Source organism: Rana temporaria, chromosome 7 (assembly GCF_905171775.1).
Source record: "Rana temporaria chromosome 7, aRanTem1.1, whole genome shotgun sequence".
Taxonomy (NCBI): Eukaryota; Metazoa; Chordata; class Amphibia; order Anura; family Ranidae; genus Rana; species Rana temporaria.
Window position 1 is genome coordinate 199,321,348 of NC_053495.1, and position 27,694 is coordinate 199,349,041.

Consider the following 27,694-nt stretch of genomic DNA (forward strand, 5'->3'; position numbering starts at 1 on the left):
GGTTAACCCTTGTCCCACCCAATCCTTTCAACTTAGTAGCCCCTCCCAAACACATTTTTCCACCACACATTTACTTCCTGGTTATTCCCTCAGGAACAATGTGCTCCAAACGGCCCAAAAAAAGAGATGTCCTTGTCCTCCTCTTCTTCCTCATGCTAATGCTGCAACAGCAATGACAACTGCTGTGGCAATATATTAAGTAGCAAACATTTTCTGTCACAACACAGCAACCAGGAAGCAAACAGGAAATGGAAACAACTATGGCAGGAAAAGGAATTACCTCACACCATGTATGTTTTCATTGGTTAATGCCAAAGTTGTGGTAAAGTAGTACTGATCCGAAATCACGGCAAAGTCGCAATGACTTTCAAGTCGTACAAGTGTAAGAGGGGCCTTAAGGAGATTCACCCTCTCTATTTATCCAGTTTGCAAGTGAAAGTAAAATAAAATTCCACATTTTAGACTGTCCCTAGAAAAGTAATAGAGCACTGCGAGGGCCACAAAAGATATATACCTGTGTGTGTATGTGTGTGTGTGTGTGTGTGTGTGTGTGTGTGTATGTATGTATATATATGTATATATATATATATATATATATATATATAATGTGTGTGTGTGCCTCAGACGGTACAGGGAGGGGGCGGGATGAGCGATGATAGAATACATACAGTGAGAATTTTTTGTTTACACGGCAGCCTCTGTAACAGGAAGTCCCATCTCCTGCTTTGCCATTGGACGGCTGTTCTGTCTATAATAAAGACGGGACTTTGTATTAAAGAAGCCGCTGAGAAAACAGGAGATTCTCAAACTGGTCAGCCCTCACGCATGTTCACTTCATTAAATCTGACCCTCTTTGAAAAAAGTTTGGACACCCCTGGTGTAATAGGTTTTGATTAATCTCACCACCTCTCGTGGAGATATGATCGTCTGTAGTGGTTTACCGGTAGGAGATCGGAGCCAGTAACAGATGCAGCAAGCCGTGTGGTACGCCTAGACGCGTTTTGTGATTCCGTCTTTGTCAATAGGATAATCTCGCCACCTCCCGTGGGGATATGATCGTCCGTGGTGGGTCGCGGGAGGAGATCGGAGCCAGTAACAGATGCAGCAAGCCGTGTGGTACGCCCTAAGCTTTTGTGATTCCGTCTTTGTCAATAGGCATCTATTGACAAAGACGGAATCACGAAACGCGTCTAGGCGTACCACACGGCTTGCTGCATCTGTTACTGGCTCCGATCTCCTCCGGGGAACCACCACGGACGGATAAGTACTTCTGTATGTTTAACTAGTACTATATTATAGATGTTTTAGGCAAGGAGACCCGGAAATTCCTGTGTTAGCAAAGAGACCATGTCCCCCAAATAATTTTTTAGGAACCATTTCAAGGAGTGTTGGATACCCATGTGTTCTACATCTTGCTGTGGTTCCATCCACTGGCCCCTACATCACTGCTAGGTCATGTGATGATGTAGGGACCAGAGGATTAAACCACATCGTACAGCAGGGAACACCAACATCTGACCTGAAGTGTCAAATTCTGAGGCTTCTGATGGAGGCTGCGATGCTTCAACAAAGTGAAGACCGTCTTTAGAGCAGGGGTCTCAAACTGGTGGCCCTCCAGCTGTTGCAAAACTACAAATCCCGTCATGCCTCTGCCTGTGGGAGGAGTCATGCTTGTAACTGCCAGCCTTGCAATGCCTCATGGGACAAAAGCTGGAGGGCCGCCAGTTTGAGACCCCTGCTTTAGAGAGATATCAATCACATTTTGTAAACATTACAATTTTCACATAACATCTATTGTTTTTTTAGGATTCCTATCTAGACAAGTTCTTCGCACTGGTTCACGCCCTGGACGAGCACATGTTCCCCGTTCGAATCGGCGACATGAGAATTGTGGAGAACAACTTGGAAAGCGAACTAAAAAACAGCATCCTGGCCCTCAGCTCAGCGCAGTTGGAGCCCGTCGTGCGGTTCCTCCACCTTCTGCTCGATAAATTGATCCTCTTGGTCGTAAGGCCTCCTGTTATCGCCGGGCAGCTCGGTAAGTTGCAACTTAAGCGGCAAAACAAGAGTGGTTGTGATCCGGTGACTAGATAAAGATTAATGACTGGGGAAGAACAATGTGTCCGATTTTATGAGTGTGTGTGTGCGCGCGGGGGGAATAAGATGTCCGCGTTTAATGGACAGTGACTCTCTCATGACACCCACTTCCCGCTGTAATTTTTTTTGCTGCAGATAGAACTATAAAATATTTCTCTTGTTAGTTAACTTAGGACAAGCCTCATTTGAGTCAATGGCTTCCATCACGAATAGACTGCACAAGAATCTGGAGGGAAACCAGGACCAGCACGGTCGGAATAACCTCCTGGCATCTTATATTCACTACGTGTTCAGACTTCCCAACACCGACCCCAATTCTCCATCTCCAGGTAATTCACGAGGGGGGGGGGGGGTTCAGTCGTATGTTATAAATATTTCTGTTGTACGCTTTTCACGTTACAAGTAGAATGTTTTCAGTCTCAGGTTCTGTTTTTTTTAAATTTTAAATTTCCACCAGCTTTCCAAGGTAGAAAAAAATACTTTTTATTTAACCGCTTAACGACCGCCGCATGTATATGTACGTCCACAGAATGGCACGTACAGGCATATGGGCGTACATGTACGTCCCTGCCTTTCCGCGGATCGGGGGTCCATTTGGGACCCCCCCCCCACCGGTACATGCAGCGGTCGGAAATCGTCGGGGAGCGATCCGAGATGAGGGTGCGGCTATTCGTTTCTAGCCGCCCCCTTGCGATCGGTCCCCGGAGCTGAAGAACGGGGAGAGCTGTGTGTAAACACAGCTTCCCCGTTCTTCACTGTGGCGCCGCCATCGATCGTGTGTTCCCTTATATAGGGAATCGCAATCAATGACGTCACACCTACAGCCACACCCCCCTACAGTTAGAAACACATACGAGGTCACACTTAACCCCTTCAGCGCCCCCTAGTGGCTAACTCCCAAACTGCAATTGTAATTTTCACAGTAAACAATGCATTTTTTGCTGTGAAAATGACAATGGTCCCAAAAATGTGTCAAAATTGTCCGAAGTGTCCGCCATAATGTCGCAGTCACGAAAAAAATCGATGATCGCCGCCATTAGTAGTAAAAAAAAAAAAAAATTATAAAAATGCAATAAAACTATCCCCTATTTTGTAAACTCTATAAATTTTGCGCAAACCAACCGATAAACGCTTATTGCGATTTTTTTTTTACCAAAAATAGGTAGAAGAATACGTATCGGCCTAAACTGAGGAAAAAAAAAATTTTTTATTCATTTTTGTGGGATATTTATTATAGCAAAAAGGAAAAAATATAGATTTTTTTTCAAAATTGTCGCTCTATTTTTGTTTATAGCGCAAAAAAAAAAAACTGCAGAGGTGATCAAATACCATCAAAAGAAAGCTCTATTTGTGGGGAAAAAAGGACGCCAAATTTGTTTGGGAGCCACGTCGCACGACCGCGCAATTGTCAGTTGAAGCGACGCAGTGCCGAATCGCAAAAACTGTCCGGGTCCTTTAGCTGCCTAAAGGTCTGGGTCTTAAGTGGTTAAGTTTTAAATTTCCACCAGCTTTCCAAGGTAGAAAAAAATACTTTTTCTTTAACCACTTCAATGCCGGGCACTTACGCCACCTCCTGCCCATGAAAATTTTCAGCTTTCAGCGCTTTCACACTTTGAATCACAATTGCGCGGTCATACAACACTGTACCCAAACTACATTTTTTATCATTTTCTTCCCACAAATAGAGCTTTCTTTTTGGTGGTATTTGATCACCTCTGCGGTTTTTATTGTATGCTAAACAAACTGAAACTTTGTTTTTGTTATAAAATATAGCTTTCTCCTTCACTGATGGGCATTGATGTGGCGGCACCAATGAGCACTGATGAACACCGATAGGTGGCACTGATGTGATGGGCACTGACAGGCGGCACTGATGGGCACTGACAGGCAGCACTGATGGGCAGCGCCTGGACAGGCGTTAAAGGAGTTGTAAAGGAAAACCATTTTTTTTTGCTGAAATTACTGTTTACAGGGTATAGAGACATAATAGTTAACTGATTCCTTTTAAAAACGATTAAAAATAGATAAAAATCAATCATATAATGTACCTGTAGTTTCTAGTTTCGTTTTTGCATCTAGTTTCGTTTTTGCATGTTATTTCCTGCCTCTGTGCTATATAGAGCCATAGAGAAGTGATGGTTTGGAAAACTAAACTAGAAACTAGACACACAGGGCTAGATTCGGAAAGAATTTACGTATCTATTGATAAGTCGCGTAAATTCAAAGCTGCGCCGGCGTATCTTCTTTCTGTATTCAGAAAGCAAGATACGCCGAAATTAGGCTAAGATCCGACTGGCGTAAGTCTCTTACGTCGTCGTATCTTAGTTGCATATTTACGCTGGCCGCTAAGTGGCGCTTCCATCGATTTACGCTAGGAATATGTTAATTAGGTAGATACGCCGATTCAGAAACGTACGTCCGCCCGGCGCATTTTTTTTACGTCGTTTACGTAAGGCTTTTTCCGGTGTAAAGTTACCCCTGCTATATGAGGGGTATCCTATGTTATGTATGGACGTCGTTCCCACGTCGAATTTTGAAAATTTTACGTCGTTTGCGTAAGTCGTTCACGAATAGGGCTGTACGTAAGTTACGTTCACGTCTAATGCATTGACGATTTGCGGCGTAACTTCGAGCATGCGCACTGAGATTCTTTCACGAACGGCGCATGCGCCGTTCGTAAAAAACGTCAAATACGTAGGGTCACAATTAATTTAAATAAAACACACCCACATTTGATCCAGGCGGGCTTACGCCGGACCACATACGCACACAGCCGTAACTTAGGGCGCAAGTTTTTTATGAATACGAAACTTGCGCCCTAAGTTACGCAGGCAGAAAAATACGCCGGGCTATCTGAATCTAGCCCACAGTAGTCACCCTCCTTGAAGTTAGTGACCACAGAGAGAAAGCTCCCAGTACTGTGGTCATCAGGAAACAGACAACCAGGAAGTGTGAAGATCAGAGAAGAATTACAGCAACTTGAGAGCAAAAACGATCAATGAGGACATGAAAACAGCACTGCATTAAGGTAAAGGAAGCTATTAAGATAAAAAAAAAATTCCTTTACAAACCCTTTAATGCTGGGCACTGATTGGCACTGTGATGTACACTGGCACTATGGTGGGCACTGAGAGGGGGTTTTGATGGGGCACAGACTGGGCACCGATTGTCAGCTGACGGGTACAATTAATGGGTGCTGTGCTGATCAATTTGCTGTTTATCAGCACAAACACCCCCCCCCCCCCCGACAGGGAGAGCCGCCGATTGGCTCTCCCTGTCAGCACGAACCAAGGAATGGCGTTTACCGGCACTTCCTGGTTCACGCTGTGATTGGTCATAGCTGATCACGTGGTAAGAAGCTTCTGTCAGAGGATTCTTGCCACGATCTTTGATGCGGTGTTTCACGCGCCGGCATGTTCTCCTGCTTCGACGTCATATGACGCCCAGTCAGGATAACAGAACCACTTCCCGGCCGCCATTCTGCATACGGCGAGCAGGAAGTTGAAGGATTTTTGGACGTGACCTTCAAGACTCCTCCCTTCATGACTTTTTATGGTCAAAGAGATGCATTCAGTCCTTCATGTGATGCAATTTAGAGTGTTTATCCACGAAAAAGAGAAGTATGGCTGAAGCTTAGGTTTTAGGAAGTGGAGGGGGGAAGGGGGGGGCGCCTTCAATAAGCAGTCCTTGTCCCCGAGCGGGAAGGTCCGCTTTAACATACCAACAGGGCCGATCCTAGGGTCACAGATGCCTGGGTGCAGAAATATTTCTGGCGCCCCCCGCTTGGGCATGGTCATCTTAATAACTCCTCCCTTTTACAGATGTTTCTATGTCAACGACCCAACTCAGAGATGCTCCTCTAAGGAGTCTTTGTTACCCTGGGATCCTGCCATGATCTCTTAACAGTAAGTACTCTAGAGAGGGCTTCTGATAGAGAGTCTGTTAGAGAAAGCCTCCAGACATACTGCAGGAGACAGTCAGAGACTGCAGACATGATACAGAAGATGGTCAGAGACTGCAGACATGATACAGAAGATGGTCAGAGACTGCAGACATGATACAGAAGATGGTCAGAGACTGCAGACATGATACAGAAGATGGTCAGAGACTGCAGACATGATACAGAAGATGGTCAGAGACTGCAGACATGATACAGAAGATGGTCAGAGACTGCAGAGATGTTACAGAAGATGGTCAGAGACTGCGAAAATTATACAAGATCTATGCATCAATTGCAGCCTCATCAGTGCCCATCCAATGCAGCCTACCAGTGACTCTGTGACGGGCTCCCCTCTGGTCCTCTCATCTGCCACCTTCTCCTTCTTCCCACCCACGCTCTTTATTCCCTCCTACTTAGGCACCATGGTACCTTCGACCCACCACTCCGCTGTCTACAGCGTCCCGCTGCTAGGCAACCACGGGGGAGGAGCTGCGACACAGACGCTGAGATGGTAGATTGGGCGGGCTTCAGTAGGGGCTGAGAATTATATTTTCTGAGAAGGGCACGGTGTTGGCGGTCAGTTCGTCCCTGGGCGGTTGTGCCCACACTAGCGCGCCTGCCCACACACAAGGAGAGGAGAAGGGAGGGTAGCACTTCGGCGCCCCCACATCTGCGGCGCCTGGGTGCAGTGCACCCGGTGCACCCTTCTAGGATCGGCCCTGCATACCAACGTGGAGCAAATTGGAGAAGTTCATTGATATGGCTTTACATACTCTTCATTTGCTATGGGGGGTTTTTTTTGTTTGTTTTTTTAGGCATGTCCAGTTTACTCTTTGTCTATTTCTAATGTTCCTATTGTTCTTTCAGGACCCGGAGGTCTGGGGGCTTCCATGCACTATGCCACGATGGCACGGTCAGCAAACAGGCCGGCAAGCCTTAATTTAAATCGCTCAAGGAGCCTTAGCAACAGCAATCCTGACATATCGGGCACTCCTACATCACCCGACGATGAGGTCAGATCAATCATTGCCAGCAAGGTAATGGAAGACTCTATGGCTAAGACTTTATATGAAGTGTTTGGGTATTTCCCCACCAGGAATGTGAATGGTGATGGGATGGGAAGGACTGAAATCCAATGAATGAAAGGGGGGGGGGGGGGTGAACCGGGGACAGTCAGGCTGGGGAGGGGGGAGAACTAGATGATGCTGGATATCCTCCATCCAGGAAATGCAGCGGGCTGTATGTGACTTGCAGTTTCTGATGTACATTGTAAGAAGCTCACAGTGTACGTTGATATCCAAATAGGCAATTTCAGTCTAGGCTTTAAATGGTACCCGTGGCTAATCTCTGACAGAAAAACCCTTTGCTTGCCTTTCTTTCCCTTGGGTCACTATTCCTTCCACTGATACGAGGCACTATTTTTCCCACTTACACTAATGACGGGGGACCATTCCTCCCACTGACGCCAAGAACGGGGCACCATTCCTCCCACTGACGCCACGAACGGGGGCACCATTCCTCCCACTGACGCCACGAACGGGGGCACCATTCCTCCCACTGACGCCACGAACGGGGGCACCATTCCTCCCACTGACGCCACGAACGGGGGCACCATTCCTCCCACTGACGCCACGAACGGGGGCACCATTCCTCCCACTGATGCCACGAACGGGGGCACCATTCCTCCCACTGACGCCACGAACGGTGGCACCATTCCTCACACTGACGCAACGAACGGGGGCACCATTCCTCCCACTGACGCCACGAACGGGGGCACCATTCCTCCCACTGACGCCACGAACGGGGGCACCATTCCTCCCACTGACGCCACGAACGGGGGCACCATTCCTCCCACTGACGCCACGAACGGGGGCACCATTCCTCCCACTGACGCCACGAACGGGGGCACCATTCCTCCCACTGACGCCACGAACGGGGCACCATTCCTCCCACTGACGCCAAGAACGGGGCACCATTCCTCCCACTGACGTCAAGAACGTATTAGCGGCCCCCCAGAGCCCCCCCCATTTACTTACCTGATCTCTCGAAAGTCCCGCGCCGTGGACACACTGGCTTCTCGGGCGGACTTTTCGGCTCATTCATTGGTTGATTGATAGCAGCGCAGCTATTGGCTCCCGCTGCTGTCAATCAAATCAATTATGCGGCGCGCCTGGGGGCGGGGCCGAGTGATACAGTCAGCGGCTATAGCCGCTGGCTGTATCAGGGGAGTGCGCCCGCACGGACCAATCCCCATAGGAGAGAACTCCCATGAAGGGGGTTAGTTCTTGCAGGGAGGAGCCAGGGACAGCCGCCGAGGGACCCCAGAAGACCAGGATTGGGGCCACTCTGTGCAAAACGAGCTGCACAGTGGAGGTAAGTATAACATGTTTGTTATTAAAAAAAAAAAAAAAAACGGGAACTTTTAGTGTCCCTTGCTGATTGCCACACATCTGAGTACTATGACAGAGGGGCCCTCCTGTGCTGGATCACGTATCTAGTACATAAGATTAAGCTTCAGTTTTAACAGTGCCCTTCCCTGGAAGCCCAGGAGCCCGGTCATTTTTAGAGCAGTGGTCATCACCCCTGTCCTCGGGGCCCACTAACTGGCCAGGTTTTATGGATTACCTTGGGGGAGATGCAGACTAGAATTCTGCAATCACTGAGCAGCAAATTATATCACCTGTGCTGTATTTCAGTTATCTTGCAAACCTGGCCTGTTAGTGGGCCCTGAGGACAGGGGTTGATGACCACTGATTTGGAGGGATGTCCACATACTTGGGCCATATAAGGCAAGGATTAAATGAATAGTGAAAGAGGACGGTTGTCTTTTAGTGCGGCGGGTCCTTTTAAAGAAATTTCATCATCAGTGGAAGTACATTAGCTGCTTATGTAAGGCAGGTTGGGATTTTCATAGATCAGCGGTAGTTTGCAGACTTTACCAATGCCGTGCCTTTCACAATCTCCCCCCCCCGGGTCACACACCCCTGACCTCCGTCAATGTCTGAGCTGAGGACACGTGGAAGTCAGCCAGCCAGCCGGTTGCAGTATGAACTGGATCAGCCGCAGGAGTATTGGTGCCCTTCGTTTTTTTTATTTTTTTTATGCTGTATTAGAAATAATATCGTTGGCGTGTTTTATGTTAATTCAAACGTAAATGAAGTTTTTTGTGAACGGCGCATGCGCCGTCCGTGGGGGTATCCCAGTGCGCATGCTCGAAATCACGTCGCAAATAGTCAATGCTTTAGACATGAACGTAATTTACGCAAAGCCCTATTCGCGAACGTTTTACGCAAACAACGGAAAATTTGACGCTGGCCCGACGTCCATACTTAAAGCGGGAGTTCACCCGAAAAAAAAATGTTAACATTAGATTCATGCTCATTTTGTCAAGGGGAATCAAGGGGTAGTTTTTTTAAAAAACGAAGCCGTACTTACCGTTTTAGAGAGCGATCTTCTCCGCCGCTTCCGGGTATGGTCTTCGGGAGCGGGCGTTCCTATTTGATTGACAGTCTTCCAACAGGCTTCCGACGGTCGCATACATCGCGTCACGAGTAGCCGAACGTCGGTGCGGCTCTATACGGCGCCTGCGCACCGACGTTCGGCTACTTTCGGAAAATCGGGACGCGATAGATGCGACCGTCGGAAGCCTGTCGGAAGACTGTCAATCAAATAGGAACGCCCAGTCCCGCAGCCCATACCCGGAAGCTGCGGAGAAGATCGCTCTCTAAAACGGTAAGTACTGCTTCGTTTTTAAAAAAAAATACCCGATTCCCCTAGACAAAATGAGCATTAATCTAAGGTTAAAAATTTACATTTCCGGGTGAACCTCCACTTTAACATTGCGTACGCCTCAGGACCCAGGGGTAACCCAGGGGTAACGTTACGCCGAGGGGGTAGACCCAGGGGTAACGTTACGCTGAAAAAAGCCTTACGTAAACGACGTAAAAAAATGCGCCGGCCGGACGTACGTTCTGAGAATCGGCGTATCTAGCTAATTTGCATACTCTACGCGGAAATCAACGGAAGCGCCACCTAGTGGCCAGCGTAAATATGCACCTAAGATCCGACTGCGTACTAAGACGTACGTCAGTCGGATCTAGCCCCCATTCAGGCGTATCTTGTTTTTGTGGATACAAAAACAAAGATACGCCGGAGCATCCTAGAAGTTACGCGACGTATCAATAGATAACTTCTTTGTGGATCTGGCCCTAAGTGTTTATTGCATCCAAAATTACAGTGTTACTAAACCCACAACCGTAAAATCAGTCTGTACATGCAGTAAAGCATGCTGGTTATACTCACTGTGGAAGCTAAGGGGTTAATTCTCTGCATTGTGTAAAAAGGCTGTTTGGATCTCTGATTTGTCCCCTTTTTCTACTGTCCCCAATATATTTATTGATAGTACAGAGCTAGGGGACAAGCTGCACATGCTCAGCTTGGTGTGTATTGCTAGAATTTTTTTTTTTTTGGGAGGGTGCATGTGATCAGCACAGGACCAATCAGCACTGTCCAGACAGACAGCGGTGCCCAACCAGTGGCCCGGGGGAAAGCCAAAGTTACACTGCAAGGCACCCGTGGTGCGGGTAAACCGCACACGCATCAGTGTGAAAGCAGCTTTGGGCTCCTCCCCGCATCGGGAAACCACCTAGGAAAAGCGCTCTCCTTGGGGGTCCCTGTGCGGGCGCGCTCCCGAGTCTAGCATTAGCGTCCATAGACACAGAATGCTAGACTCGGCCCGGCGCCCGCCTCATTGGATTTGATTGACAGCAGCGGGAGCCAATGGCTGCGCTGCTATCAATCTATTCAATCAAGAGCCAAGACAACGGGTAGAGAGGATAAGCGCGTCTCCGGCGTGGGAATTACGGGGCTCAGGTGAGTAAAACGGGGGGGGGGGGGGGGTTGGGGCAGTAAGTGACAGAAGTGTATTCACCTTAATGCATAGGATGTATTAAGGTGAAAAAACACGAGGGTTTAACAACCGCTTTAACCAGACACTAATAGAAGTCGCAAGACTGCTATATACTGCTGATGAGAAAAGGTAATTATCAGTTTTATATTTACTAAAATAATTCCATTTCCATGTCTCTTCTGAAGTACCGACAGTATTCACCTGTGTGCCTAAGCCAATGGTGTTTTGTGTAGGAAAAAATAATAATCAGAAATGCTATATTGTTTGATATGAATTAATCTGTTGTCACCTTTTTATATACTGTATTTTTTTTTTTATTGTTAACAGAAACTAATGCACACCGTCCTTTGTCCAAATATTTCTCTCCCTTTGATTTGATCCTCTGTAATAACCTATAACATCTCTCCTTTCCCTACTGCTGTCTGCCTTGGGAAGCAGGGTTTGGATCGGTCCAACTCCTGGGTCAACACGGGGGGTCCCAAGACGACCCAGTGGGGGGCTAACCCCAGCCCCGGTGCTGACTCGGTGCAGGTGGTGTGTCTACGGAATGATTCATCTCCATTAATCATCTCATGTGCTTGAATATCTTGTCTAAGAAATTAAGTTTGTTATTGGCATCCATGAATGGGACTTTTATAATTGTCATCATTTACTTGATTCAAATGAAATCCCATCCTGAAAGATTACTAAAAGCAACAGTTAGTCATTTTCTAAAGGAAATGTTTTCTTATTTTTAGCACTAAAGCATTTTTTGTGCATTTTAAATATTGTATATGACCAGGGCTTTTTATCTCAGAGAATAGGTGCAGAAATTCCCTCCTTCTGAGTCACTCCTTGTCTCCACCCCCTACCCACCTCTGAGCACCGTCCCTTGGTTCCACCCCCTACCCACCTCTGAGCACCGTCCCTTGGTTCCACCCCCTACCCACCTCTGAGCACCGTCCCTTGGTTCCACCCCCTACCTACCTCTGAGCACTGTCCCTTGGTTCCACCCCCTACCCACCTCTGAGCACTGTCCCTTGGTTCCACCCCCTACCCACCTCTGAGCACCGTCCCTTGGTTCCACCCCCTACCCACCTCTGAGCATCGTCCCTTGGTTCCACCCTCTACCCACCTCTGAGCACCGTCCCTTAGTTCCACCCTCTACCCACCTCTGAGCATCGTCCCTTGGTTCCACCCCCCTACCCACCTCAGAGCACCGTCCCTTTTTTTTTTTAATCCAACAAAAAAGTTTTTATTGAAGAAAAGGTGGTATACATCTTATGGCATTCAACATTTCACAGCAAAACAAAGAATACATTTCTCATCGACCAATCCCAGCCGGGCACTGCAGTCACTAGGCATTCCTCCCACCCCCCCTAGTATGAGCACCGTCCCTTGGTTCCACCCCCTACCCACCTTTTGAGCACCGTACCTTGGTTCCACCCTTTACCCACCTCTGAGCATCGTCCCTTGTTTCCACCCCCTACCCACCTCTGAGCATCGTCCCTTGGTTCCACCCCCCTACCCACCTCTGAGCATCGTCCCTTGGTTCCACCCCCCTACCCACCTCAGAGCATCGTCCCTTGGTTCCACCCCCCTACCCACCTCTGAGCACCATCCCTTGGTTCCACCTCCTACCCACCTTTTGAGCACCGTCCCTTGGTTCCACCCTCTACCCACCTCTGAGCATCGTCCCTTGGTTCCACCCCCCTACCCACCTCTGAGCATCGTCCCTTGGTTCCACCCCCCTACCCACCTCTGAGCATCGTCCCTTGGTTCCACCCCCTACCCACCTCTGACACCGTCCCTTGGTTACACCCCTACCCACCTCCTGAGGACCATCCCTTGGTTCCACCCCCTACCCATCTCTGAGCACCGTCACTTGGTTCCACCCCTTACCCACCTCTGAGCACCGTCCCTTGCTTTCACCCCTACCCACCTCCTAAGCACTGTCTCTTGGATCCACCCCCTACCCTTTTAGAGAATAAAGAACCAAGTATAATTTTGTGGTGCTAAATCATTTGTATGGGATTTGTTAATGATAACAAGAAAAGCAGTAAAATTAGATCCTCTGCAGGGCCGGCACCAATAGACCCCACCCCGGCACCAATAGACCCCACCCCGGCACCAATAGACCCCACCCCGGCACCAATAGACCCCACCCCGGCACCAATAGACCCCACCCCGGCACCAATAGACCCCACTTTGTCCCCAATGGACCCCACCCTAGCAACAATAGAGCCCCCCCAGCTGTAATAGCTACCCCAAGCAACAAAATATCCCTTATACATTTTTACCACCCCCCCCCCCCCCCCCCTCAAACAATGGACCCCCAGCAACAACAGATTTCCCAGCAAAAAAAAAGCCCTGTATATGACTACTATGTTATAGTTATCACTTGCAGTCAGCAGGTGGAGCAATAGCAATGTAAGTGATTTACTATTATGCTCTGAATAACCTATAAAATCTGCTGAAATGTTATGACTCTGGCTTGATTACCTTGCCACCTGTTGAGCTGGAACGAGCCTGCGGACACAAAGTTAAAAAAAAAAAAAAAAGCAAAAATGCTATTTGCTGTGAGCAAACTATAAAGGAGTTTTTTTTTTTTATTGAATGAATAACTTTGTTTAATTGGTGGTATTTTATATTTGCCTACCATTCTGCTTTTAGTGAAGGCAAAATGTGTTTGAGGCACAAGCATATGGATATAAAAAAAATATCCAAATGCTTTTTGACAACTATTCTATATTTTTGTACATTTCTTTATTGGAATTCTTGTTACTGTTGCTTTTATGTGAATCTGGATGGCCTTTTACCATTGCATTGACTCTCTGTGTAATTATCCATCGGTCAAAACGTAGACGTTTTGTGTTCCCGAATGTTTCATGTCCTGATCTCTCTGCATGCCGTTCTGTGTCTTCTCACTCACATCCTGTCTGCGCCGCCTTTTACATTGGAACTAGTAGATAATACTAAGGGAGGTCCAGGTTTACTTTTTTCATCTGCCCGTCGCTTTTTTTTGATTGGGACCTGAAGAGCATCTGCATGGAGGCAGTTTGGAAATAGATTGGCCACTGAAGGGGGATGGTTTATGAAATTTGACAGCAAGCAAAGCACAACTTTTACTATAAAGTGAAATTGAGTTGCTATATTACACAAAAATCTTTACCTGCTGTGTACCCCTTTATTAAAGTGAACCTATCATATCCTAGGCCAGTGGTTTTCAACCCTGTCCTCAACTACCCCCAACAGGCCATGTTTTGGGTATTACTCTTAGATAAATTAGCTGTCTGAGGCTGGGTTCACACTACTACACTACTTTCATCCTACTTTGCTCTGTGTTCAATGTTTCCCTATGAGAACGTCTTGTAGCGTCCTACACAAGTCGGTCTGACTTTGAAAATGCTCCCTGTACTACTTTTGGTCCTACATTGATCCTACTTCAGGCCCATTGAATATCATTGAAGTCGGACCAAAGTAGTATCCTGTTCATGAAAGTAGGATAAATGTAGGACCAATGTAGCAGAGCAAAGTAGGATGAAAGTAGTGTAGTAGTGTGAACCCAGCCTGAATGACCAAGCCATTGACTCTGATTTAAAGCACCTGTGCAAAATAAAGGAAAACCTGCAAACATAGCATGTTGGAGGTACTTGAGGACAGGTTGAGAACCACTGCCCTAGGCCATAGAGAGTGTTTAGATGAGAGGAGGAAGATCTTTGGTTGCTTCTGAATCAGGCTTGTGGAGCAAAGGGGATCCGGTTAGTATGCTCTTGGACATCCAGTTTGAAGCTTATTTGAAGATGAGTTAAGCCGTCTATAGATGGGATCAAATCTTGGTCGATTCAGAAGGGACCGGCCAAGATTCAATCAATTTATGGGCAGACTGGTTGTACCAAAGTCGATCCATTGATCAACTTGGGTACAACCAACCTGTCAAATCTTGTACATGGGATTACTACCACAGGCTATAGCCGCTGCAGTAATTATTGTGTTCTGCTGGCCAGGGAGGCTCCCCGCTGGCAGAACACACAATTGTGCAATTTTCTTTCCTTCCACCATGGTTGGAAGGAAAGACAATTGCTGCATTCTCCCATCAGCATTGAGTGTTTTATGGGGGAATCCAGAAATTTTCTTGCCTTCCATCCGTGGTGGAAGGCAAGAAATTCACACAGTTTATGGGCTAATTAAGAGTGGATCCAGAGTCCAAAGTATTTATCCCAACAAATGTATCTCAAATGCCAAACCAACAACAGGAACTTATCTGTTCCTCAATTCACAACTTCAAGTACAAGTGTAAAGCCTGGTACACACGGTACGATTGTTGGACAAAAGTTTTGTAGCCTGTCATTCAACACTTGTTGGCCGAAAATTGAAAAAGAATTGAAAGGAGCGTACCAAAAACTTCGGACAACAGCCTGTCAAACGTCAATCCCTTTCTGATATTTCGGACCGTGTGTACGAGGCTTAAGACCCACGTGGCACTCATCAACATTCAATACAAGCTTATTGTTCCAAGTGGATCTTACACTCCGATGGGCCTTAGCAAAGTCAATGAAGTGTAGGATCCACTTGAAAAAAAATAAAGTTTGAGGCCGGGTTCACACTGGTGCGACACGTCACTCGTCTTACTTTGGATCTGACTTTGCCCTGCGACTTGAAGTCATAGGCGCGTCCGACTTCAATTAACGGGGATCTGACTTGGATCCCCACCAATACCAGGCACTGTGTTTGGTATGAATCTTGAGGGGAACTCCACGCCAAATTTTAAGTAAAAAACCAGCATGGGTTCCCCCTCCAAGAGCATGCCAGGCTCTTCGGTCTTGTATCGATTTTAAGGGGAACCCCAACGCTGAAAAAACACACCAGACAGAAGGGCCTGGTATGCTCCTGGAGGGGGAACTTATGCCGGTTTTTTACTTAAAATTTGGCATGGAGTTCCCCCTCAAGATCATCAGAGCACAAGTCGCATGCCAAAGTCGGATCATGCAAGACGGCTTTCCGATTTTGATGATATTCAATGGGCTGAAGTAGGATCAAAGTCGGACCAAAGTAGTGCAGGGAGAATTTTCAAAGTCGGACCGACTTGTGTCGGACCATTTAAGACGGCTCTCATAGGGAAACATTGATTTTCACACGTCATGCGACATGAGCTCCCAATGTCGAAGCGTTTGTGAACACGGCCTTCGTGAATGCTGGTGAGTGGGCCGTGCCCAGGAAAATGTAGCTGAAGAAAACTTAACTTGTATCGTCACCTTTCTGCATTCAATGGGGGAGTTGCCCACATGCTTTGTTGATTCTAGCAATGCAGAAGTCCTACAAAATAATAGCATCAAACCACCTGATAGACCTCACCTCTTTTTTTTTTTTTTTGGTGTCACGGCTATAGCAGGGTTCGATTAATTGATACTAGTTTTAGGATATTGTTGCACAAAAAATAAACGCTCTTTGCACTGTCCTTTTGCATGCGCTTTGAAATTTGCTTGCCTAAACTAACAGTGCCAAATAATGAAGTTTCAACCAAATCCTTCCCTCTAAACCAATGCCCCCGGAGTAACAATTATGAGTAATATCCTTGTTTGGGGGCCCCAATAACACCACAACGGAAGGGCCCTTCCCAGAGTACATTTCTGGTCAAGTTTAATCAACTCTCACCACTCCTCGTTCATCTCCACTTCATAGGGTTTGGATCGGTGTAATCGCATGTCATCGCACACTGAGACTTCAAGTTTCTTACAAACTTTAACCGGACGGTTACCCACCAAAAAGGTAGATTTTTCCAAATTTATAATTCCAGGTTGAAACAAAGAGAATCTCTGCTTACAACTGTTTCCTTCCGTGGTGAAGATAAAGGGCTCATAATATATTTTTGCAGTCAACAGGTTGTTTGGTGTTCACCAACTATAGAAGGTTCTTAAGGAAGTAGTGCCTAGGGAAGTAGTTTTACCACTTTTCTTCCTGTCTTTTGAGAACCTGGATTTGGATCATTGATGGGCTTTCCAGTTTAGATTCTCTTCGGGTGGCTACTAAGTTTGTAGACCCTTCCAACAGGCACTGGACTTTGTGTTTATGGGGTCAAAGAAGGCATCCTGGGATCCCCTTATATTTACAGTTATGGCCAAAAATATTGGCACCTCTGCATTTCTGTCAGCTAATGCACCACTTCACCCAGAAAATTGTTTCAATCACAAATGTTTAGGCATTCTTATGTTTATGTCTTTAGTTTTTATTGGTTTGACACAAAAAAGTGGAGAAACAAAAAGCCAAATCTGACAGATTCCACACAAAACGCCAGAAATAGACTGGACAAAATTATTTGCACCTTCTCAAAATTGTAAGGAACATTCCAAGTTTCTGATGCTCCTATAATTTGTAATTAAACTCACCTGTATCAATTACAGGTGCTAACAGCATAGACATCACACCGGCAAACAGGGAGGTCTTTAATGTTGATTGGACCCTGGGCAAAAAAAATCTTGGGGCCCCTCCATGCAATTTTGCTCTCCACCTGCTCTGAGACTTATGCTGTGTACACACGACCGTTTTTCGGGTTGTAAAAAATTACGTATTTTTTTTAATGTCATTAAAAACGATCTAGTGTGGTATGTAATAAGCTCATTGATGGTTACAGGAAGCAATAGCTTTCAGTTATTTTCTCGAAGGGGTGTGCTACCAAATATTAAATTGCGGGTGTCCATTTTTTGAGGAGTTTTGTGTGGAATGTGTCAGATTTGCCTTTTTGTTTCTCTTTTTGTGTCATACCAATAAAAACAAAAGCAATAAACACGAGAATGCCTAAACATTTGTAATTGCAAGAATTTCCTGGGCGAAGTGGTGCATTATCTGACAGATATAAAGGGGTACCAATATTTTTGGCCATGACTTGTAAAGGCTTCTGAGACTAGCTCATAACTGATTGACTGGGACTATGTCTAGCTAAAATGGTTTTGGGGACGGTGGGGGGGGGAGCACCTTCTCACAGGTTCTCACATTCTTATCAGCTCCCTACTTACGTTTCGTACTTACGTTTCGCTGGCACACCATTGAACACCAGGCCCTGGAATATATATGGCTTTTTGAAAAATGTCTTAAAAAAGAGTAAGCTCTCAATTTATTACAATTATTTCAGTTTTCCGTTTCTTTATACCATTGATCTTCCTATTCTGTGGCTACTCTTAATAAATAGTAAGCTTAGATTTGTCATAATAAAAGATGCCTGTAGAGTTCACCTAGTTCACATCTTCAACCAGTTGCCTTGTTGCTTGTTTGTCACCCTCATTTGTGCCGTGTTTAGCATCATCTGAAATGTGGGGCAGCTGTTGTCCATCATTTGTGTGATTTTTCTCAACCATTCATTGCTGCTGTTGTGATGGTTGTTTGTTTTTTCTTTCTTTTTTTTATGCCTGCTGTTCTTTAGCTCTGCTGTGAGTGTTGTGTTTTCATATATTTAGGTTAGACATTGTCTAATGTTGATTTTTCTCATTCCGAGTAGCTGTTCCACGAGGAGCTTGCTCTGCAGTGGGTGGTATGCAGCGGTGGTGTACGGGAGGCTGCCCTACAACAAGCCTGGTTCTTCTTCGAACTCATGGTGAGTCCAAATAGACGGAGCATTTTAACTTTTATATTTACGGAGAAGGTAAAACATGTACCTATACGAAGTAAGTCTTTAACTGCTTTCCACCCAGCCTATAGTAATATGATGGCTCAGGGCCGATCCTAGGGTCAGATGCCTGGGTGCAGAAATATTTCTGGCGCCCCCACATGGGTGTGGTCATCTTACTAACTCCTCCCCTTTACACATGTTTCTATGGCTACGACTCAGGCACAGAGATGCTCCCCTAAGAAGTCTTCATTAGTGTCCCCCATCAGTCCCCCCCCAGCTGGTGTCCCCCATCAGAGCCCCCCAGCTGGTGTCCCCCATCAGAGCCCCCCACAGCAGGTGTCCTACATAAGAGCCCCCCACAGCAGGTGTCCCCCAACAGAGCCCCCCCACAGCAGTTGCCCCCCATCAGAGCCCCCCACAGCAAGTGTCCGCCTCAAAGCCCCCCACATCAGGTGTCCCCATAGATCAGTACTTGTCCAATAGATCCCTGTAGCTTGGGAGCAGAAGCATATTACAGGGGGCAGGGCATACGTGGCATCTTTGGTTACTTGGAGGGTGGCACTCGGAGAGCATTTCTGGGAGTGCACGGGATGATTGGCAGCAGCTACAGCCAACCCAGAAGCCTCTCATCACACCGCCTATGGGAGAAGAGTCGACACACACAGAGGGGGCGGGGCAGACAGGAGACTGCTCCATGCACACCGTACAGAATTAATTAGTGGAGCCTAGTGCCGAAGCGTGTTTTGGTAATAGGCTCCGCTCGCTGTGGTACCCAGCCCGGATTCCGGGGACAGCAGGAGGTATACGCTCTTGTCAGTTGCCAGCGGAGAGAGCAAGCGGGATGGGTAACCACAGTACCTGCGCTCTGCCTCTGGGCACAGACAAGGAGGAGGGAGGGGAGCACTTTGGAGCTTCGGCGCCCCCACCCCTGTGGCGCCTGGGTACGGAGCACCCCGTGCACCCTGCCTAGGATCGGCCCTGTGATGGCTGAATGGGGGGCTCCTTGGTTCTGGGAGGACTTCATATGATGTCCTCCCAGTTGCACACATTCTGCGCGCTCTAGCAGCCGCACTGTGGCTCAATCTGTCACCTGCTGTGTCCACCGTTAACTTCAACCCAGTCATTCCATGCAGAGCTTAACTTGCTTTTATTTCAGTATTTCTGGTCTAATCCAGCAATTCTCAACCCCAGTGAGACTGTGGCCCCATAAATTCTTCCAAAACTTTCTATGCCCCAACAGTGAAAAAAAAAAGTTTTTACTTCTACATAAAATTTTGGGAATGCAGACTGCCTGCAAATAACTACAGGAGGGGGCGGAGACAAGACCAGTCACCCTACACAAAGAGAGAGAGCAGCAGTGAGTGGTCTTTATTAGAGGAAGTCTCACACTGGATTACTGCACAGATCTGGAAGAAATATACAAAGCACACCACGAGAACCTGCCTTTTTGTATTTAGACAATATTGGATTATAAAACAAAAAAATAAATGTTACAATATAATGATAAATTCAGAGCTGAGACATTGCAAAGACATCTTTGTGTTCTCTTTCAGGTGAAGAGCATGGTGCACCACTTGTACTTTGCAGACAAAATGGAATCTCCTCGCAAGCACCGGTTTCCCGAGCGTTTCATGGATGACATCGCAGCATTAGTTAGCACTATGGCCAATGACATTGTCACAAGGTTTCAGAAGGTGAGCTGTACAGAGTGCTGCATGTGTGTGGCGATTTATCTTTGTTACACTCTGCGCACATAAGCTGAAATTAAACCGTTTGCTCAAAGAGTACCTTTCCTTTGTCGAAAGCTGAGACTGTGTATGTTATCTCCGTTCCCTTAACCGATATCCAATTGCCCCTAGCGTCAGTGTTCCCACAACAACCAAAAGCAATATACCGTATTTATCGGGGTATAGCGCGCGCCGGCGTATAACGCGTACCCCAAGCTTAGAAGGGAAGTTTAGGAAAAAACTTACATTTTGGATGCTCAGCCTCGTCAGTGTCCGTCTGCTGTCGGCGTCCATCGGCGGCCTTGTCCGGCGTCCGTCCAGCCTTGTCGGTGTCTGTCTGCTGTCTTGCCCGGCGTCCATCGGCGGCCTTGTCCGCTGTCCGTCTGCGGCCTTGCGCGGGGTCCGTCCAGCCTTGTCGGTGTCCGTCTGCCGGTCCGTCCAGCCTTGACGGTGTCCGTCGTGTCTGTCTGCCGGGTTTGAGTTTGGCGCCTCGGTCGAGCTGTGCAGAGCCGTATTTCCGGTGTGTTCGGCTTCTCTCGCGTGGCTGCGGGCGGAGCCGAGCGTGGCCGAGCCTAGCCGAGCGCGCAGTACACTCGGCTTTGTCGGCGGCGCTCAGAGACAGCGGGAATCGGCGTATAACGCGCACCCACGACTTCCCCCTGATTTTAAGGGGAAAAAAGTGCGCGTTTATACGCCAATAAATACGGTACATGTGCATATTTATCAGTCATTTAGTCTTCTTTCCATACAATAATAAATAGTGTTCTTCCACGCTGGTGCTAAAAAAAAAGTTCATATACAAGAGTCCATTCTTGTGTACCAAATCTTCTTCTTCCATGCACAGTGACTCCCACCATCATTCACCGCGGCGCTCACCTCCAGTTGTGACCCGTTGCCAGGTCCAAACATGCTTTCCCCTTGTTTTGTCAGATTAGGCGACCCGTCAGAATTGGTAACGGAAGTGACGTTCCGTCGCCGCCATTTTGCTACACCCCTCACTCGTCCGCAGTAAGGATACAGTGAGAAGGCGGCAACCGCACATCTTGTTGCACCCACCAGACTCTTGGATTTCTCACTTATTTTTAACAGTAAACGGAGCTTATATACTGAAATACAGTATTTAAAAATCAGTCTGACTGTTTAGATGTTGAATTTTAAAAGCAGCGGCAAACCTGCTGAATCTCACCGGTTTGCTAATCTGACAGAGCACCGCTGCTTTGAAAAATCAGTGTCATGCACTTTGATGGAATTGCAAATAAATGGACTTTCATCACATTGGGGTGCAGACATTTACTTCACATTGGTCTATTCGCGGCAGGCGAGCCGAGTTGTACACCCGCGTGAGGAGTCCCACCCGCCTAACGGCACCTGGATCTACTCACCTGGAGCAGCGTTTTTCCCCTACTCTCTCCACTTGCCATCTGTAAAGCAATATTAAAACCCATCTCTGTGCTAATTTTCTCTTTTTGCCTGTATTGGTTTCAGTATTGGGCTGTATTTGAATATTTTTCATGCCAGACTTTTATAAAATTAAGAAAAACTAAGCACAATTTGATGTGGCCAAAGCATTTCTATTAAGCCATGTACAGGATGAGTTATTGATTTGATGTATTATCTGTCTTTTTTTCCCCCCAGGATACAGAAATGGTAGAGAGACTCAATGTCAGCTTGGCTTTCTTCCTCAATGACCTCCTGTCCATCATGGACAGAGGCTTCGTCTTCAGCCTGATTAAAGCCTATTTCAAGCAGGTAACCTTACTACAATATTACACGGTTCTCCCCTCCTATCCAGACAGATGCTGCTGGTTCTCAGCTGCTTGCGCCCTGGTCACGTCACTCCAGCTGAGCGGCAACTTAGCTGAAGAGCAGCTCCGTCCTGCGCATGCGCAGGCACTATTCGATGGGGGGGGATCTTCTCGACAGAACACGGCAGCAAAAATGTCACCACTCCACACCCCTTGTCCTCCACAGCAGGAGAGGGAATAAATGAATGAATGACTTGTATAGCACTACACATGCAAACTGAATCGCCTCTAGGCGCTTTTTGCAGCCAGTGTCTTCCTGGCTGGTGCGGTCATTTTACCCCGTAGGATCTTGACACGCTTGGGACACACAGTCATACACACATGTATACATATATATATACTGCGCCAATTTGGCCAGGATCCAATTAGCCTACCAGCATGTCTTTGGAGGGTGGGAGGAAACCAGAGTACCCGGAGGAAACCCACGCAGACACAGGGAGAACATGCAAACACCAAGCAGATGGTGTCGTGGTCGGGATTCGAACCAGCGACCCTTTTGCTGCTAGGTGAAAGTGATAACCACTACACCACTGTGAGAGATCAAGGCAAAATTGGAGGTTATAAGGTGTTCTGTCTCTAGGACAGGGAGCTAAACCTACTTGCTCCATAAGCTTCAGATGCCATATTTCTTTGATCTTAGATTTAAAAGAACAAGCCAGGTGAAACTACAAATTGATAAAACAAACATCAATCAGTACAAATTTGCATATAATAGTAAAGGAACAATGCACTATAACACAGAATGAGATACGAGAACTCACTTATTTAGCTCGCTGAGGGTTGATGGGGAGAGATTGGTGAAAGATGCCTTGCTGACGATTTTTAAAATTTTGTCTGACTCACTTCCTCTAGAGAATTCTCCCAGAATGCACTGGTTCCTAACAACTTTATTAACACATTCTAAAATAATACAGTATGTAACTTCTATAAAAAAGCAAAGCTATACCAGAAAGGGAACAGAAGGTGGCGCCTGCGCTTTGCATATAACTAGCTTGGTGTACATCAAGAAACTCAACATGGTTATTTTAAAGGGGTTGTAAACCCTCGTGTTTTTTCACCTTAATACATCCTATGCAGGGGCAGAATGACCATTGAGTCACTCGGGCACTGCCCGAGGGCCCCATGCCACTAGGGGGCCCCATCAGGGTAGCCAGGCTCAAAAAAAACAGAGACAGTATGTAAAAATCTGTGTTTTTTATAGATCTGTCCCTGATATGTCCAAAACCGACATGCTTTTGATGTGAAAATCCTGATATTTTAGCTGCCTCCTGGCGTGGTGGCCATCTGTAAGCCCAGGGGCCCCATAATCTTCTATTGCCCGGGGGTCCCATGAGTTGTCAGTCCGCCCCTGATCCTATGCATTAAGGTGAAAAAACACCTTGCACTGTTCGGCCCCCCCCCCCCCCCCTTTACTTACCTGAGCCCTGAATTTCTGTGGGCGCGATCCCGTGTCGCTCTCTCCGTGGCTTCTTGGCTCGTCATTGGATTGATTGATAGCAGCGCAGCCATTGGCTCCTGCTGCTGTCAATTAACCACTTACCCCCCGGACCATATTGCTGCCCAAAGACCAGAGTACTTTTTGCGATTCGGGACTGCGTCGCTTTAACAGACAATTGCGCGGTCGTGCGACGTGGCTCCCAAACAAAATTGGCGTCCTTTTTTTTCCCACAAATAGAGCTTTCTTTTGGTGGTATTTGATCACCTCTGCGTTTTTTATTTTTTGCGCTATAAACAAAAATAGAACGACAATTTTGAAAAAAATGAATATTTTTTACTTTTTGCTGTAATAAATATCCCCCAAAAATATATAAAAAAACATTTTTTTTCCTCAGTTTAGGCCGATACGTATTCTTCTACATATTTTTCGTAAAAAAAAATCGCAATAAGCGTTTATTGATTGGTTTGCGCAAAAGTTATAGCGTTTACAAAATAGGGGGTATTTTTATGGCATTTTTATTAATATTTTTTTTACTAGTAATGGCGGCGATCAGCGATTTTTTTTCCGGTATTGCGACATTATGGCGGACACTTCGGACATTTTTGACACATTTTTGGGACCATTGGCATTTTTATAGCGATCAGTGCTATAAAAATGCATTAGATTACTATGAAAATGCTACTGGCAGTGAAGGGGTTAACACTAGGGGGCGGGGAAGGGGTTAAGTATGCCTGGGTGTGTTCTTACTGTCGGGGGGGTGGCCTCACTAGGGGAAACACTGATCCTCGGTTCATACAATGTATGAACCGAAGAAAAGCATTTCCCCTGCTGACAGGAACGAGAGCTGTGTGTTTACACACACAGCTCCCGTTCCCCGCTCTGTACCGAGCGATCGCGTGTGCCCGGCGGCGATCGCGCCCGCCGGGCACACGCACGGGAGTCGGGGGCGCGCGTGCGCCCCTAGTGGCGGCTAAAAGGTAGGACGTCATAATACGTGATCTCGCCTAGGAGAGCCACCTTGTGGACGTATTATGACGGTGCGGCGACGGCAAGTGGTTAAATCCAATGAGGCGGGGGGCGTGGCCGAGTCATACACTCGGCGTCTATGGACGCCGAGCGTATGACACAGGAGTGTGCCCGCAAGGTAACCCCCTCGGGAGAGAGCTTGCCAGAGGGGGGGTTATCTAATGTAGGGAGGAGCCACGAGAACTGCCGCGGGACCCCAGAAGAGGACGATTGGGGGCCACTCTGTGCCAAACAAACCGCACAGGGGAGGTAAGTATGATATGTTTGTTATTTAAAGCGGGGGTTCACCCTTAGAGGGCACTTTTCCCCCTTAGATTCCTGCTCGTTATTACTAGGGGAATCGGCTATTTATTTTAAAATATGTGCAGTACTTACCCGTTTACGAGACGCATCCTCTCCGTCGCTTCCGGGTATGGGCTTCGGGAATGGGCGTTCCTTCTTGATTGACAGGTTTCCGAGAGGCTTCCGACGGTCGCATCCATCGCGTCACGATTTTCCGAAAGAACCCGAACGTCGGTGCGCAGGCGCAGTATAGAGCCGCACCGACGTTCGGCTTCTTTCGGCTACGAGTGACGCGATGGATGCGACCGTCGGAAGCCTCTCGGAAGAATGTCAATCAAGAAGGAACGCCCGCTCCCGAAGACCCATACCCGGAAACGACGGAAGAAGATGCAGCTCGAAAACGGGTAAGTACGGATCATATTTTAATATAAATAGCCGATTCCCCTAGACCGAACGAGCAGGAAGCTAAGGGGAGATTTTTTTTTTTTTTTTAAATGGGTGAACTCCCGCTTTAACCACTTACGGACCCCCCACTGTATATATACGTCCTCTTTTTAAACATGGATATCTCAGTAACGGCAGCAGCTGCTGCCACAACTGAGATATCCATGTTTTCAGCTGGCGGCCGTGTAAACGATAACGGCGGTCTCCGCGGCGGATTCGCCGCGAGATCGCCGTTATCGGTGGCGGGAGAGGGCCCCCCGCCGCTTTTCCTTGCCCTCCGCCGCTTACCGGAGCCGTCGGTAGCGGCGGAGGAGATCCGATGCTGCCGCCTGGAGAGTGAGGACTTGAGTGAGGGCAAGATGGCCCCCACCCGTCCTCATAGCTCTGCTGGGCGGAAGTGACGTCAAAACGTCAGTCCCGCCCAGCCTCTTAAAGAGACAATTTTTTTTCTGTCATTTTTTTAAATGACAAATTTTTCTTTTTTTTTTTTTTTTTTGCATTTAAGCCTAAATATGAGATCTGAGGTCTTTTTGACCCCAGATCTCATATTTAAGAGGACCTGTCATGCTTTTTTCTATTACAAGGGATGTTTACATTCCTTGTAATAGGAATAAAAGTGATCATTTTTTTTTTTTTTTATATTTTAGTGTAAAAAATAATAAAATCAATAAAATTAAATAAGAAAACAAAAAAAAATTTTTTTTAAAGCGCCCCGTCCTGACGAGCTCGCGCGCAGAAGCGAACGCATACGCGAGTAGCGCCCGCATATGAAAACGGTGTTCAAATCACACAAGTGAGGTATCGCCGCGATCGTTAGAGCGAGAGCAATAATTATAGCCCTAGAGCTACTCTGTAGCTCAAAAAATGCAACTTATAGAATTTTTTAAACGTCGCCTATCTAGATTTTTAAGGGTAAAAGTTTGACGCCATGCCACGAGCGGGCGCAATTTTAAAGCGTGACATGTTGGGTATCATTTTACTCGGCGTAACATTATCTTTCACAATATATAAAAAAATTGGGCCAAATTTATTGTTGTCTTATTTTTTAATTAAAAAAATGGATTTTTTCCAAAAAAAGTGCGCTTGTAAGACTGCTGTGCAAATACGGTGTGACAAAAAGTATTGCAATGACCGCCATTTTATTCTCTAGGGTGTTAGAAAAAAAAAATATATAATGTTTGGGGGTTTTAAGTAATTTTCTAGCAGAAAAAAATGTTTTAGTCTTGCAAACACCAAATCTGAAAAACACCTGAGGTCTTTAAGTGGTTAAAAAATAAAAGAAAATTAAACCTTTAATATTACTTTAAGCACATGAACATAAGTAAACTGAATAGAAGCCCGGTTGGCAGAACATAAGGGTTAACATGATGGTTAGGGCGAGGGGATTAAGTCAATATTCTGCTTGATTTACATTTACAAATGATAGAGCTTATTTTTATAGGTGGGGGAAGTTCTAAGTTCCTAGGATCAAACTGACTTGTGTTTCTCATCTCCAGATATCATCAAAACTGTATCAGCTGCCTAACCCGAGCACCCTGGTCTCCTTACGACTGGACTTCTTGCGCATCATCTGCAGTCATGAGCACTACGTCACTTTAAATTTGCCATGTGGCTTACTGACCCCTCCGTCTTCCCCTTCACCTTCAGTGTCTTCTGCCACTTCCCAGGTGAGAAAATTCTATAGTACACTCACCAAGCAATTTATTAGGAATACCGGGTCAGGTCTCCCATTTCTCAGTTGTTCGGGGCATGGATTCCACATGCCTGAGATCCAGCCAGCGGTCCCCACACCAGCCCTGATCCAGCCTTAAAGTGGATGTAAAGCCTCAAGGTTTTTCACCTTAACCACTTAAGACCTGGGCCTTTAGGCAGCTAAAGGACCCGGCCATGTTTTGCGATTCGGCACTGCGTCGCTTTAACTAACAATTGCGCGATCGTGCGAAGTGGCTCCCAAAAAAAATTGGCGTCCTTTTTTTCCCACAAATAGAGCTTTCTTTTGGTGGTATTTAAATTACCTCTGCGGTTTTTATTTTTTGTGCTATAAACAAAAATAGAGCGACAATTTTGAAAAAAATTCAATATTTTTCCTTTTTGCTATAATAAATATCCCCAAAAATATATAAATAAACGTTTTTTTTCCTCAGTTTAGGCCGATACGTATTCTTCTACCTATTTTTGGTAAAAAAAATCGCAATAAGCGTTTATCGATTGGTTTGCGCAAAATTTATAGTGTTTACAAAATAGGAGATAGTTTTATTGCATTTTTATTAATATTTTTTTTTTTTACTACTAACGGCGGCGATCAGCGTTTTTTTTCGTGACTGCGACATTATGGCGGACACTTCGGACAATTTTGATACATTTTTGGGACAATTGTCATTTTCACAGCAAACAATGCTATAAAAATGCATTGTTTACTGTGAAAATGACAATTGCAGTTTGGG

General features: G+C 46.5%; 1 protein-coding gene across 11 annotated transcripts in view; it reads left to right on the forward strand.

The window, feature by feature from the left end:
- The window catches only part of DOCK7 (dedicator of cytokinesis 7), a 230,861-nt gene that overhangs the window by 119,554 nt on the left and 83,613 nt on the right, over positions 1 to 27,694 (forward strand). For 6 of the 11 annotated variants that reach the window (XM_040360784.1, XM_040360787.1, XM_040360789.1 and 3 more), the window contains exons 20-27: positions 1,807 to 2,038; positions 2,262 to 2,426; positions 6,905 to 7,074; positions 11,385 to 11,477; positions 18,418 to 18,513; positions 20,082 to 20,222; positions 21,891 to 22,004; positions 26,747 to 26,917. In XM_040360784.1, coding sequence (XP_040216718.1) covers positions 1,807 to 2,038; positions 2,262 to 2,426; positions 6,905 to 7,074; positions 11,385 to 11,477; positions 18,418 to 18,513; positions 20,082 to 20,222; positions 21,891 to 22,004; positions 26,747 to 26,917 — 1,182 coding nt within the window. Of the gene's footprint in view, positions 1 to 1,806; positions 2,039 to 2,261; positions 2,427 to 6,904; positions 7,075 to 11,384; positions 11,478 to 16,607; positions 16,695 to 18,417; positions 18,514 to 20,081; positions 20,223 to 21,890; positions 22,005 to 26,746; positions 26,918 to 27,694 lie in introns of all 11 variants that reach the window. The other 5 variants (XM_040360785.1, XM_040360790.1, XM_040360793.1 and 2 more) reach the window with 2 other exon arrangements.